Source organism: Podarcis filfolensis, assembly GCF_964270895.1.
Source record: "Podarcis filfolensis genome assembly, chromosome: 5".
NCBI classification, from domain to species: Eukaryota; Metazoa; Chordata; class Lepidosauria; order Squamata; family Lacertidae; genus Podarcis; species Podarcis filfolensis.
In genome coordinates, this window is record NC_139608.1 from 19,323,777 (window position 1) to 19,337,322 (window position 13,546).

Sequence of the window (13,546 nt, forward strand, 5' to 3'; positions counted from 1 at the left end):
AACATCCTTTAATCAGGACATACTATTGCATTCCTCTCCAAGCAGTGCAAGATTCCAGGGGTTTCAGACGCAGACCCAGGGTTTATGTTTCCTTTTGGAATGAAGCACAGCGGAGTCTCTTTTTTATATATATAAATATTTATTAGATTTTCCACTTTTATACAAACACAAAAAGAAAAAGAAAAGAAAAATATTAAAAACAAGTCAATTTCAGTAACAATTTTTCAATAACATGTTTCTTTGACTTCCTCATACCTCCCCTTCTTGTTTTCTAGTTCAACTTGTTAATCCAGCAAATCCTAATCTCTTAACATTCCTTTTTAAAATAACACCTTATTTTCCACTCAACTTTTTAAATTTTATGACTTAAACAATTTTAATCCCTATTATCTTTATCATAACAGCTAGAGACCACAAAAGTTCAATCCAACATCTTTTCAGAGTTCATTAATTTTATAGTGTTTCTGTAAATAGTCCTTAAATTTCTTCCAATCTTCTTCTGCCGACTCTTCTCCCTGGTCGCGGATTCTGCCGGTCATTTCTGCCAGTCCCATACAGTCAATCAACTTCATCTGCCATTCTTCCAGAGTGGGTAGATCTTGAGTCTTCCAGTGCTTTGCTATAAGTATTCTTGCTGCCGTTGTAGCATACATAAAAAAGTTCAGCACAGCGGAGTCTCTGGTGTCTGTATGATATAGGGTTTATTTACACATATATACAACCTGAACCTGCAATGGAGGGTTCACAGTACTGACCTGCCAAAGGGGTCTTGTTTCTCCCATAGCCTCAGCCTTGGATTAATTAGAAATCAGTAATTGCTCCCCAACTTGCTGCTTTACTTCTGGCCCACATCGCTGCAAGTCAAATCTAAACTGTGGCTTTGTCCTCCTAACTGGTGCCACCTCTGTGTTACACACTGATAATCATCAGGCCATGGAACAAACCGTCACGGTTTCTGATGTGATCACGGAATGTCACGCTTTTCCTTGTTGTTGTTTAGTCGTGTCCGACTCTTCGTGACCCCGTGGACCAGAGCACGCCAGGCGCTCCTGTCTTCCACTGCCTCCCACAGTTTGGTCAAACTCATGTTAGTAGCTTCGAGAACATTGTCCAACCATCTCGTCCTCTGTCGTGCCCTTCTCCTTGTGCTCTCCCTCTTTCCCAACATCAAGGTCTTTTCCAGTGAGTCTTCTCTTCTCATGAGGTGGCCAAAGTATTAGAGCCTCAACTTCAGGATCTGTCCTTCCAGTGAGCACTCAGGGCTGATTTCCTTAAGAATGGATAGGTTTGATCTTCTCGCAGTCCATGCAACTCTCGAGGGTCTCCTCCAGCACCATAATTCAAAAGCATCAATTCTTCAGCGATCAGCCTTCTTTATGGTCCAGCTCTCACTTCCATACATCACTACTTTAACTATACAGACCTTTGTTGGCAAGGTGATGTCTCTGCTTTTTAAGATGCTGTTTAGGTTTGTCATTGCTTTTCTCCCAAGAGGCAGGCGTCTTTTAATTTCGTGACTGCTGTCACCATCTGCAGTGATCATGGAGCCCAAGAAAGTAAAATCTCTCACTGCCTCCATTTCTTCCCCTTCTATTTGCCAGGAGGTGATGGGACCAGTGGCCATGATCTTAGTTGGTGTTTTTTTTTATGTTGAGCTTCAGACCATATTTTGCACTCTCCTCTTTCACCCTAAGAGGTTCTTTACTTCCTCCTCACTTTCTGCCAAGATGTGAAGGAAATAAGTAGCTATCCTATCTTTAAAAGACATCTGAAGGCAGCCCTGTTCAAGGAAGTTTTTAATATTTAACGCTGTATTGTTTTTAATACTTTATTGGGAGCCGCCCAGAGTGTTTGTTGTTGGGGAGGAAGGGAAAGAAGAATGTTAGCTGCTTTGAGACTCCTTAAAAGGGAGTGAAAGACGGGATATCAAATCCAAACTCTTCTTCTTCTTATTATTATTATTATCAAAGTTGTGTCATATTTTCCTTAGAATTTCCCTAGTTTCATCAGAGAAATGTTGGAGGGTATGGAGTTATGCAATCCCCAAGCCAAGGAGATAAGTAACTAAGCAACTTTCAGAAGACATCTGAGGGCAGCTCTGTATAGGGAAGTTTTTTAAATGTTTTATTATGTTTTTATATATGTCGGAAGCTGCCCAGAGTGCCTGGGGCAACCCAGTCAGATGGGCAATGTATAAATATTATTTATTATTATGTAATATTATTGTTAATATTATTGAATAGGATGTCCCTGTTTTCATGAGCGAAATGTTGGAGGGTATTCTCACTGTGTATGAAGAAGCACAACCTATGAAAAGGGAAGAGACCTTTAGGGAACACCCAAACGGGCCCTTGGACAGACATTCTAAGTTCAGTTATATTCTAGTGTGCTCCTCCTTCTCAATCCCTTTTTCCTGTACATCATCTGATGTAGGTTGTAAGTCAAAGGGCATGGCAGGGCCTGCCTGCTTATGAGACATGGTGAGGCAGGCAACTCTGGCGGCAGATTTGAGCTCTTTTTGCTCCCTTTTAAATCTTAATGCCTTATTTTCATTTGTGGGGGCCTATGTCTCATCATAATTCTGGCCTGATGGGACAAGTTGCATTTATAATTTTACAAGATCACCTCGTGCCACAGGTTTGTTCAAGGAGAATACAAGTAGCAGAGTTTGTAAGCGACAGATCACAAAATGTAATTTTGGGCTTTGATCTGAGAGACATATGATATCTTTATTGTCATTGTCCCACGCAGAACAATGAAATTGAAAAACTACATAAAAACTACATAAAAACATGGTTCAGTTGATAGCTTGCTTGCCAAGATGGCCTTGAACAAATACTTCAGCCTATAAAGTTTTCTTTATCTGAAATAGGACTTTTAGGAGGAGTACCGGAACAGATCGGTATCAATGCTCATTGTCATTTAATTGCCTCATAAACAAATCAGGAAGGAAAATTCTCAATGAAGATCAGACATAGTCTAACCACTGCATAGATTTGTACAAGCAAATCAGGATGAATGCTCAGTAAACTGGTCATCTGGAACAGTCCATAGAGGAATGCCGGTTGAGGCCTCACAGGATATTGAGATTAGGAAGTGTTATTACCCTTCTTGAGCCTCAGTGTTAAGAAATAGCACTATTACTTGCAGCTATTCTTCTTTACTAGCTGTTTTACCCTTCTTCCATTTGATTATGGAGGTCCTTTATTGTTGGTTTAACAAATCACTTGTATGTATGTATGGTTGAGTGTCAACTTTAGAAATAATATTACAGTTGTACCTCGGTTTATGAACTTAATCCATTCTGGAAGTTCGTTCTTAAACCAAAACCGTTCTTAAACCGAGGCGCGCTTTCCCTAATGAGGCCTCCCGCTGGCGGTGCCCTTCTACCATTCAGATTCTGTTCTTAGACCGAGGTAAAGTTCTCAAACCAGGACACTATTTCCGGTTTTGTGGAGTTTGTAAACCGAATCGTTCTTCAACAGGACTGTTCTTAAACCAAGGTACCACTGTATAGCAGAACTTCTAGTCCAGAGCTTAGCAACTTAGCAGTGGCTCCTCCTACCGTTAGATCCTCCTTTCTTATTTTCAAAGCTGCCTCAGCAAATCTCCTGTCTGGTTTAGAGCTAGATGGATGCAGGCATGCAGTTTAGTTATGGGTAATACTGTGCCCAGCTAAGATGTTGATTCAGAGTTTTTGTCGTGGGCCAGGAATCAGCTTCACCTGTGCACAGCAGCCTGAGGGGGGAGTGACTCCACCTGCAGCTGATCAGCCTTCAGGGGTACGGAGGAGAAGGCTCTGATGAGAACCAGCCGGTATCAACCTTCTTAAGCAGAGCTTCCAGCAGCAGTCAGATGCTGGTGACAAGGTTTGTAGTTCCTGGCCATACCTTTCTGCTTCCTGCTGGTCTTGACCCCCTGATCATCAGATTCCCTGACCCCCTGGACCATCTGACCATGCAGATTGCTGTTCGCCCAACCCCAGGACAGCCCCATGGTTTTCCACGGATCTGAGGGCAATGAAACAATCATTGAGATGGCTAGAGCGCTGGTGGCGGATAACTCATTCTGAAGCTGACCGGACACGGGTTAGAGCTCAATGTCGAGCCTACCAAGTGGCGGTAGCGATGGCGAAGAAGACTTTCTTCACCGCCTCTATTGCATCTGCAGAAAACAGCAGCAGGAGACTTTTTGAGGTGGTTCGCAATTTAGTGGAACCACCTGCTACATCGGGGCCCAGTACGGGCCACATGATCTCCTGCAATGATTTTGCAAAGTTTTTTGCAGATAAAGTTGCTCAGATTCGGGAAGAGGTAGACTCCACTGTGGGAGCAGGGCTGGGGCGGGAGAGTGCTAGAGTCCTGTCTAGTCAAGTTGCGTGGGATCAATTCCAATCTGTTACCTCCGAGGATGTGGACAGGCTGCTTGGACGAGTGAAACCAACCACCTGTCTCCTGGATCCTTGCCCATCCTGGCTTATAAAAGCTAGCCGGGAAGGGCTGGGCGATAGGCTTCGTGGGGTGGTGAATGCTTCCCTCCGTGAGGGAGCCTTCCCAGACCCGCTGAAAGAGGCGGTTATTAAACCGCTTCTTAAAAAACCATCTTTAGATGCGGCCATGATGGCCAACTATCGCCCAGTCTCAAATCTTCCATTCTTGGACAAGGTGATTGAGCGAGTGGTTGCTGAACAACTCCAGGCACGCCTGGAAGAAGCGGACCATTTGGATCCCTTCCAGTCGGGATTCAGGCCTCATCATGGGACTGAAACTGCATTGGTCGCACTGGTTGATGATCTCCGGCGGGCTAGGGACAAAGGTGAGAGCTGTTTCCTAGTTCTGCTGGATCTCTCAGCGGCGTTTGATACCATCGACCATAACATCCTTCTGGACCGTCTTGAGGGGCTGGGAGCACTGTCATACAGTGGTTCCGCTCCTTCCTCCTGGGCCGTGTTCAGAAAGTGGTGGTGGGGGATGTGTGTTCAGACCCCTGGGCTCTCACTTGTGGGGTGCCTCAGGGTTCTGTCCTCTCATCAGGGGGTTTGGGCTGGGTGTTCATCAGTATGCGGATGATACCCAGCTCTACCTCTCTTTTAAATCAGAACCAGTGAAGGCGGTGAAGGTCCTGTGTGAGTGTCTGGAGGCGGTTGGAGGATGGATGGCGGCTAACAGATTGAGGTTGAATCCTGACAAGACAGAAGTACTGTTTTTGGGGGACAGGAGGCGGGCAGGTGTGGAGGATTCCCTGGTCCTGAATGGGGTAACTGTGCCCCTGAAGGACCAGGTCATGGCCTGGGAGTCATTTTGGACTCACAACTGTCCATGGAGGCACAGGTTAAATCTGTGTCCAGGGCAGCTGTTTACCAGCTCCATCTGGTACGTAGGCTGAGACCCTATCTGCCTGCGGACTGCCTCGCCAGAGTGGTGCATGCTCTGGTTATCTCCCGCTTGGACTACTGCAATGCGCTCTACGTGGGGCTACAACTAATTCAGAATGCGGCAGCGAGACTGGTGACTGGGAGCAGCCGCCGAGACCATATAACACCCGTCTTGAAAGACCTACATTGGCTCCCAGTACGTTTCCGAGCACAATTCTTTTTTTTTCTTTTTTTTTAAATATTTATTAAAATTTTTAGAAGTACAAAAAGAAAATACAAAAAAACATCATTTTAAACAAAAAAGGAAAAAATACAAAAGAGAAAACAGAAAAATAAAAAAGAAAGAGCAAAAAATTAAGATTCATTAAGCAAAAAGAAAAATCAAAGAAAAATACGGCAAATCTTCCCATTACTTATCTTTCATTAGCTTATTTCCCTGACCTCCTCACACCTCCCTTTTTTGTATTCCAGGTCACTTATCCATTTCAGCAAATCCTTTCCCTCCTTTCAAATTTTTGTCCTGTAAATTTATCTTGATATTAATATAACTTTACTTTCCCTCCTTTCACCAATTAACAGTCTGTTTTTTCCTACACCTTTATAACATTTCTGCTAAAATCACATAAATTCATTCCAACATCATTCTAACATTCATTAATTTTGCAGTGTTTCTGTAAATAGTCCTTAAATTTCTTCCAATCTTCCTCCACCGACTCTTCTCCCTGGTCTCGGATTCTGCCAGTCATTTCTGCCAGTTCCATATAGTCCATCACCTTCATCTGCCATTCTTCCAGGGTGGGTAGATCTTGTGTCTTCCAATACTTTGCAATAAGTATTCTTGCTGCTGTTGTAGCATACATAAAGAAAGTTCTATCCTTCTTTGGCACCAATTGGCCAACGATGCCCAGGAGAAAGACCTCTGGTTTCTTCAGAAAGGTATATTTAAATACCTTTTTCATTTCATTATAGATCATCTCCCAGAAAGCCTTAATCCTTGGGCATGTCCACCAAAGGTGAAAGAATGTACCATCAGTCTCTTTACATTTCCAACATTTATTATCGGGCAAATGATAAATTTTCGCAAGCACAATTCAAAGTGTTGGTGCTGACCTTTAAAGCCCTAAACGGCCTCAGTCCAGTATATCTGAAGGAGCGTCTCCACCCGCATCGTTCTACCCAGACACTGAGGTCCAGCACCGAGGGCCTTCTGGCGGTTCCCTCACTGCGAGAAGCCAAGTTACAGGGAACCAGGCAGAGGGCCTTCTCGGTAGTGGCACCCGCCCTGTAGAATGCCCTCCCACCAGATGTCAAAGAGAACAACAACTACCAGACTTTTAGAAGACATCTGAAGACAGCCCTGTTTAGGGAAGTTTTTAATGTTTGATGTATTACAGTATTTTAATATTTTTTTGGAAGCCGCCCAGAGTGGCTGGGGAAACCCAGCCAGATGGGCGGGGTATAAATAATAAATTATTATTATTATGTCTGACTTCAGATGTGCCCAGGCAAGTAGATCTCAAAGACTCTTCTAGTTTGGCTGGCTTCCCACTCCACTGAGCTCTGCACTTTGTTGCTCAGCAACGAGCCTGTGGAGACAGTCTGGCCTGTTAAGGGCACATAGAAATATTTGAAGAACAAGAAAAGTAGTCACAGTGGATCCCTACTTTCCACCCCCACTATGAGCCAGGCTTCCTCCTGAGTTTGGAATACAAGTGACAGAAATACTAATGAGTGAACTGGATGCAGAACCAATCAGTTGTTTCCTCCCTCCCTCCATACCTCAGGTGTTCTAAGTATGTGCATATGTATGTATTTATTTAATATCCTCACCCCTGGGAGCTCAGGGTGCTCTCTCCTCATTTAATCCCCACAACAACCCTTTGAGGTAGGTAAGGCTGAAAGGCAGTGACTGACCCAAAGTGACCCAGTGAGCTTCATGGCCCAATGGGGATTCGAACCCTGGTCTTCTAGGTCCTAGCCCAGCCCTCTAACTACTGTCCTGTATTTTTAGAGGCTAAGTGTACAATTATTATAATACTCCAACTTACTGATAATAAACTATAACAAATTCTAAAATAGTGGGGAAATGCATCTGGGGAGCTGACTTAATGACGATACTGGTTCTAGCCAGTCAGAGCTGTGCACAACCAACTACAAATTCGCAGGAATGGTTACCTTGAGCTCAAGCTGGGAAACAATTAGTAACTTTAAGCAAAACCTGGTGGCGATGCTTCTACAGATTTTGCACCTGCAGGCTGAAGTCTGCCAGTTTTAGCTTTTAGTCCTTACATCTCTAAAAACAGATGTTGTAGGAATAGTTTTAAAACTGGGTAATTCAAGGCGGTCTTCAAAAGTCAGGAAATTCTTGGTTTGCTTACCCTTGATAGAGGTGACGGTTCCTCAGCAAAGCTCTCCAGCTCTTCCAAGTGAACTATCTTGTTTTGGTTATTTGCCGCTTCACCCTGCTTTCTGATAGCTTCCTGACCTATGACCACTTGGGTATCAGTCCTCATCTCTCACAGATCTCTTGGAGAACAAGGGGCAAAGGGCAGTGATAGGTTATTCTGTTTAACTGTTTAAACATGCCTGATAAATACAGCTGTTTAAGGTGTGGGGGGGTCTGGCTTTTTCAACTCAAGGGCCACATTCTCTTCTGGGGGCCACATGCTAGTGCTGAGCAAGACCAGTAATCTGGCTGCTGTGTTTCAGACCAGTTGCAGCTTCTGAGTCATTTTCAGGGGAGTCCCATGGGACAGCTCAATGGCGCCGTTGGGCCCTTACTTCACTGAAATATAGTGCACCCACCTCTTCCACAAATTCCCACAAACTACCCCAGATTATCTTGTGGGGGACTTGCGGGAGGGAAAACTTAATAATTTGGAGTCTCAGGCAGGATTTGTTCAAAAAACCCAATAAAGAATTTATTTAACAAAGGAAGGTTATGAGACAAGTGGGTGAAACAGGATACTTCAGATTATGATGTTATTTCACTTCAATGCTTTCTCAGATGTTGCACAGCTGTTGCCGCTTAATACTTTGGTTCTTAAACAATACTTTGGTTCTTAAACACAGTGGTATTTTCTGTCAGTTACACACCCCTTAGACAACTCTACTCCTGAGGTACTCCAAGTAACAGACCCAAGGGATCACCACACCCCTCTTAACTGGTTTGGGAGTCTTCTCTTTTTGTAGCAGAATCTCTCCCCTCCTGACTGGAATGAGACCTAAGTAGACTGTCTCTTTAAAGCTTCTACTTCTCCTGGCTCAGCCTCAGCCTCTCAGTTAATTCCCGGCCTAATTACTCTTACAGGACACCACACACTGTCCTTCACACTAAACTCAGAGACTCCTTTCTCTAGCTTGTGATATTTTCCTCATAGTGGATGTTTCTACCCAGAACCAACTCTCTCTCTCCTCTCTGTCTCTCCAAATCTAACTGTCTCTCCAAATCCTCTCCTTTTCAAACCCCACCCTCCTCTGGAACCTTGGCCAATTCTCGGTAGTGGCGCCTGCCCTGTGGAACGCCCTCCCAGCAGATGTCAAGGCAATAAAGAATTATTTTAGTTTTAAAAGACAACTGAAGGCGGCCCTGTTTAGGGAAGTTTTTAATGTCTGACACTATGTTCTTTTTTAATTCGGTTGGAAGCCGCCCAGAGTTGCTGGGGAAACCCAGCCAGATGGGTGGGGTATAAATAATAAATTATTATATTATTATTATTACATTAACCATTTGCTGGCAGGGAAAAAGAAAACACTTGGGGACTCAACCTGCCCAGCAAAACCAAACTTTTCCATCACACCCCACGTGTAGAGCACATTGCAATAATCCAATCTGGAGGTTACCAGTGAATGGAATACAGCAGCCAAGTTACCTCTGTCCCAAAGAGAGAACCTTTGGCCTCCGGGCCTGAGGTTCACCATCCCTGGTTTGAGTGGCATGAGCAAAGTCTAAGAAAGTTACAGGGTTAGTGGCTGATTAAGAGCATGCATTACAAAACTACACCCACCTACACAGTAAGAGAGACGAATACCCCAGAACACAAGAATATGGTCATTATGTGGACCTGAGTTGTGACACTGGTCAACCTTTGGCTTATGTGACTGTTCAATTAAACTCCACCCTCCAGCTAAGCAGTTAAGGTTATATTTTAATCACATTCTGTTTGCACAGTGCAACAGTGATAAAGTCGGAGAACAAATGCATAAATGCTCTTATTCTTTTCACATAGCGCAAGCCTGGCCTTCTGTTTCTTCTTCCTTTGCTCACTGGAGAAACAAAGAAAGGCAGACGCGGTAAAAATGATCATCGTCAACTGAACGAAGCAACTTCTGAGAAAGAAGAAGCAACAAGGTACTGTAGAGAGAATGGGCCTTGCAAACTCTAAGCAGTTTAAACAAGCCCAGATTCTAATGCTTGGGCTTGATTCAGCCGGGAAATCCACCCTCTTATATAAGCTGAAATTTAATGATGTCTTCCAAACTTTGCCAACCATCGGTTTCAACGTGGAGATGCTTGAAACAGGGAAAGACATTGCCTTAACCATCTGGGATGTTGGGGGCCAACACCAAATGAGGCCTGCTTGGAGCAACTACTTGGAGAACGTGGATAGCCTGGTCTATGTTGTGGACAGCACAGACAACCAGCGGTTGGAAGAGTCAAAGAAAGAATTGGAGCTTCTTTTGAGGAATGAGAGGATTAAGAACGTGCCTGTGGTTGTGCTAGCAAACAAACAGGATCTTCCTGGAGCTCTAAGTGCTGAGGAAATAACCAGGAGGCTGAACGTGAAAAAGCACTGCCACGACCGAAACTGGTACGTACAACCCTGTTGTGCAATTACAGGTGAGGGTTTATCAGAAGGATTTCGGAAAGTGACGTCCTTTGCAAAATCCTGCATGAAATCTAAACAAGAAGCTTTTGCTCTTTTTAAGCAAGATTAACATACTCTATTCTGATGCAAGGGAGAACAGCCATGCAAAGCTGACTGGGACAGAAAGTCAGTCATTGAACAGAATATCTGGTGCTGCTATTCGGACTTTTCTAAGACAGAACATATTTATCCCAAGCCAGTTTACTGTTTTCAGAGATACTATTTTGCTGCATTTTAATGAATAAATGCAATTTCCAACTTCATTGCTTATGGAACTGCATAAAAGTGGACTAGAATGTTCTTGAAATTTTAAATATTTGGTACCCATAACAAAAGTGGTATAACTGCCAAAGAAAACTATGCAACAGTTGACTGGAGAAAGTTTGAATGCGGTCTGAGTTCCTGTACCCGCATGTTTTTAGCCTTGTTTCAAAGTGTATATAGTTAACCTAGTCTGCTTCCCAGTCAAACTCTTCCCTTAAATAAATCCTTAATATATTCACTTTCATATATATGAAAGGGTTATATTGGGAAGGGATAGCCTTCAAATGTGAAGGGTGGATGAAGAGTAGTGATGTGAGGTGAGAGTATTCTCCAGAGAATATTCTCCACAAACTGTAAATTCTAATGTAAGAACCAGTTTTACAACCCACATTTTAAAAAATCTAGTAAATAATAAGTCAAGCTGTGATATTGCCAGTGTAAGTAATGAATAATATTTTTTTTTAATCTAGTTACATTACTTGGTATTGTGTCATTCACCATTGGCAGTTCTGAAATGTGAGCTACAGAAAACATTTTTTTTAGTTTTAAAAACAACATTCATTTAATTTGATGAACATTTGAATTCATATGTATTTCAGCTACATGTAATAGCCTTTTTCTATTTTAGTGTGACCTTATTCTTAGCAATTCTATACCCTTAGCCATACAGTGTGATTTTCTTTTTTTAATACAGAAAGTAGCTTTAATACTTTATACACTTAAAGTACCTAGGCCTATACAATTATGTGTAACAGCATGTGAGGTAGCCTTGATTTAAACAGTTGACGTTTCTATATTTTTATTTAGTGCCAGTAACTGTTTTTTGCAGTGCCATTAAATGGTACAAGGTGCCATTTTCCAGAGATTGACAGATGATCAGTGTGGAACTGAAAGCTCTGTTACCAGTGGAGACAAAGATGGTGACTTATCCTCTTAAGATGTTTGAGGAGTCAATATAAATTTATAAACATTTGAGACTTGTTACTTAATGCCTATTTTTAAAGTAAATTTCTTTCTTGCGCCAATTTGTCAGTTATAATTTAAATATGTTGTGTGTTGCCTTACTTGTCTAAGCAGATAGTGATTTGCATTTCTGATGTTATGTAACTTGTCATTACTGATTATTTGTGTTTTATTTTATGGAAATAGCATTTATTTTAAACTTTATATTGATTTTATTAGTGTTGCACTGAAAATACTGTACCATGTAGATATGCTTATTAAAGAACATACTCATGTAGCAGACCTGAGGGTTTTTTATATTCCTTTTACTTTAAAAGCTACATTTCATACATGCACAACATCATTAGATGTTTCAAGTTTGGTACAAAAAAAAATCAAAGAATGTGAATCACTGTATTACCCCATTGAATAAAAGTATCTGTACAGTTTTTGGTTGCCATCTGAACAAGTTTACCCATGAATAAACATGTATATTAACTAATTATATAATTTTCAATGCATTGAAATGAATATTCTCCTATTTTAAATGAAAATTCTCTAATATTCTCATTATTCTCGAGAATTTATCATCACTAATGAAGAGTACAGTGGTACCTCAGGTTACAGATGCTTCAGGTTACAGACTCCGCTAACCCAGAAATAGTACCTCGGGTTGAGAACTTTACCTCAGGATGAGAACAGAAATCACACAACGGCGGCGGGAGGCCCCATTAGCTAAAGTTGTGCCTCAGGTTAAAAACAGTTTTCAGGTTAAGAATGGACCTCCAGAACAAATTAAGTTCTTAACCCGAGGTACCACTGTATACAGTATTTGCCTGCTAGACCTATCACTCCCAGTCACAGTGAACTGGGAGTGAAGGACAATTCTCTAGCAGCCTCCTCCTTGCCCATCCCACCTCATATATGAATCTAGATAATGTTCAAAAAAGGCTTACAAAAATGTTGCCTCATTGACAGTTGTAAGAATGCCCCATTCACCTGTTATTAGAGATGGAGAGAAATATTGAAGTATATCAATTACTCATGCTCCTTGATATGTATCGCTGGAAAACAGCCTGCTCTGTCTTAAAATTATATTTATCTTTATGAAGCACATGTATGGCTTCAATGCATCTTATTAACAATCTGTATTTCCAGTTTCCCACTGATGTCAACGGTTCTAGGCTGTGCCTTTAAGGTTGAAATCTTAACTTGTTGCTTCATATTTTCCCCTCTAAGATTATGGAATGCAGCCACGTTTTAAGGCATTATGGTCAAACATGGTCAAACCAGTTTGTTAGGTAAATAGACAGGCCTGAAACAGTGACATCTAGCGGCTTGCTCCACTTTCAGTTTTGTTCCATGCAACATAAGTGGCTCTTTAAATTTTATAATTAAGTGTTTTAAAGTGTTTTAAATTTGTTGTTAGCCGCCCTGAGCCCGGTTTTTGAACCGGGAAGGGCGGTGTATAAATAATTTATTATTATTCTTTATTAAAGAGGAGCTCACTTTTCTCTGCAGGCACTTCCAGACTGCCGCAAGTTTGTGGGTGGGATTCAAGAGTGCACAATTAATGCAATTTCAGCACTGTTGTGCAACAAACTCATTCCCCTGCCCTCTAGCCCCAAATTAGAAGTGTTAAGAAACAAATCTGATATGATGCCAAGTAAAAAGTCAACATCTTATAATCTCCACACAAACTTTGTGCAAACAAATGAGGGTGAATAAACAGGTCATTTCCCGGATTATCAGTTCCCTTGGCTGGGATAAATCCTGCTTGTTTGCAACAGAACCCTCTTCCAAACTGGCGAATCTGCTGCATCCATATTTAGAAGAAAGGATCCATTCCAAGTAGCAGATTTTCGAAGACTGGGGGGGAAACATTTCTTGCTTAAGAAAGCAGTCCACAGAAACTAGATTTTGAGAGTCGATTTTCAAACTCTTGTGTAATTTGCATCATGTATATATGTTTGCTCTCTTAAATGGATTGAGAATATTTGCACATCCCGTTAGAACAGTTTTATTACTTGGAGAGTCATGAAATGGTTTGTTGGAAGCTTTTGTTTCAGGTCCTTGAGTTAATCACACTGGGCTCAAT

General features: G+C 42.0%; 1 protein-coding gene across 1 annotated transcript; it reads left to right on the top strand.

Annotated features, from left to right (window-relative positions):
* Nucleotides 1–9,739: 9,739 nt before the first annotated feature.
* Nucleotides 9,740–11,751, top strand: ARL14 (ARF like GTPase 14; the record flags this gene model as incomplete). The annotated part of the gene is made up of 1 exon (XM_083613557.1): nt 9,740–11,751. The coding sequence occupies one exon, from the start codon at nt 9,740–9,742 to the stop codon at nt 10,310–10,312; it is 573 nt and encodes a 190-aa protein (XP_083469683.1). The 3' UTR covers nt 10,313–11,751.
* Between the last annotated feature and the right edge of the window lie 1,795 nt (nt 11,752–13,546).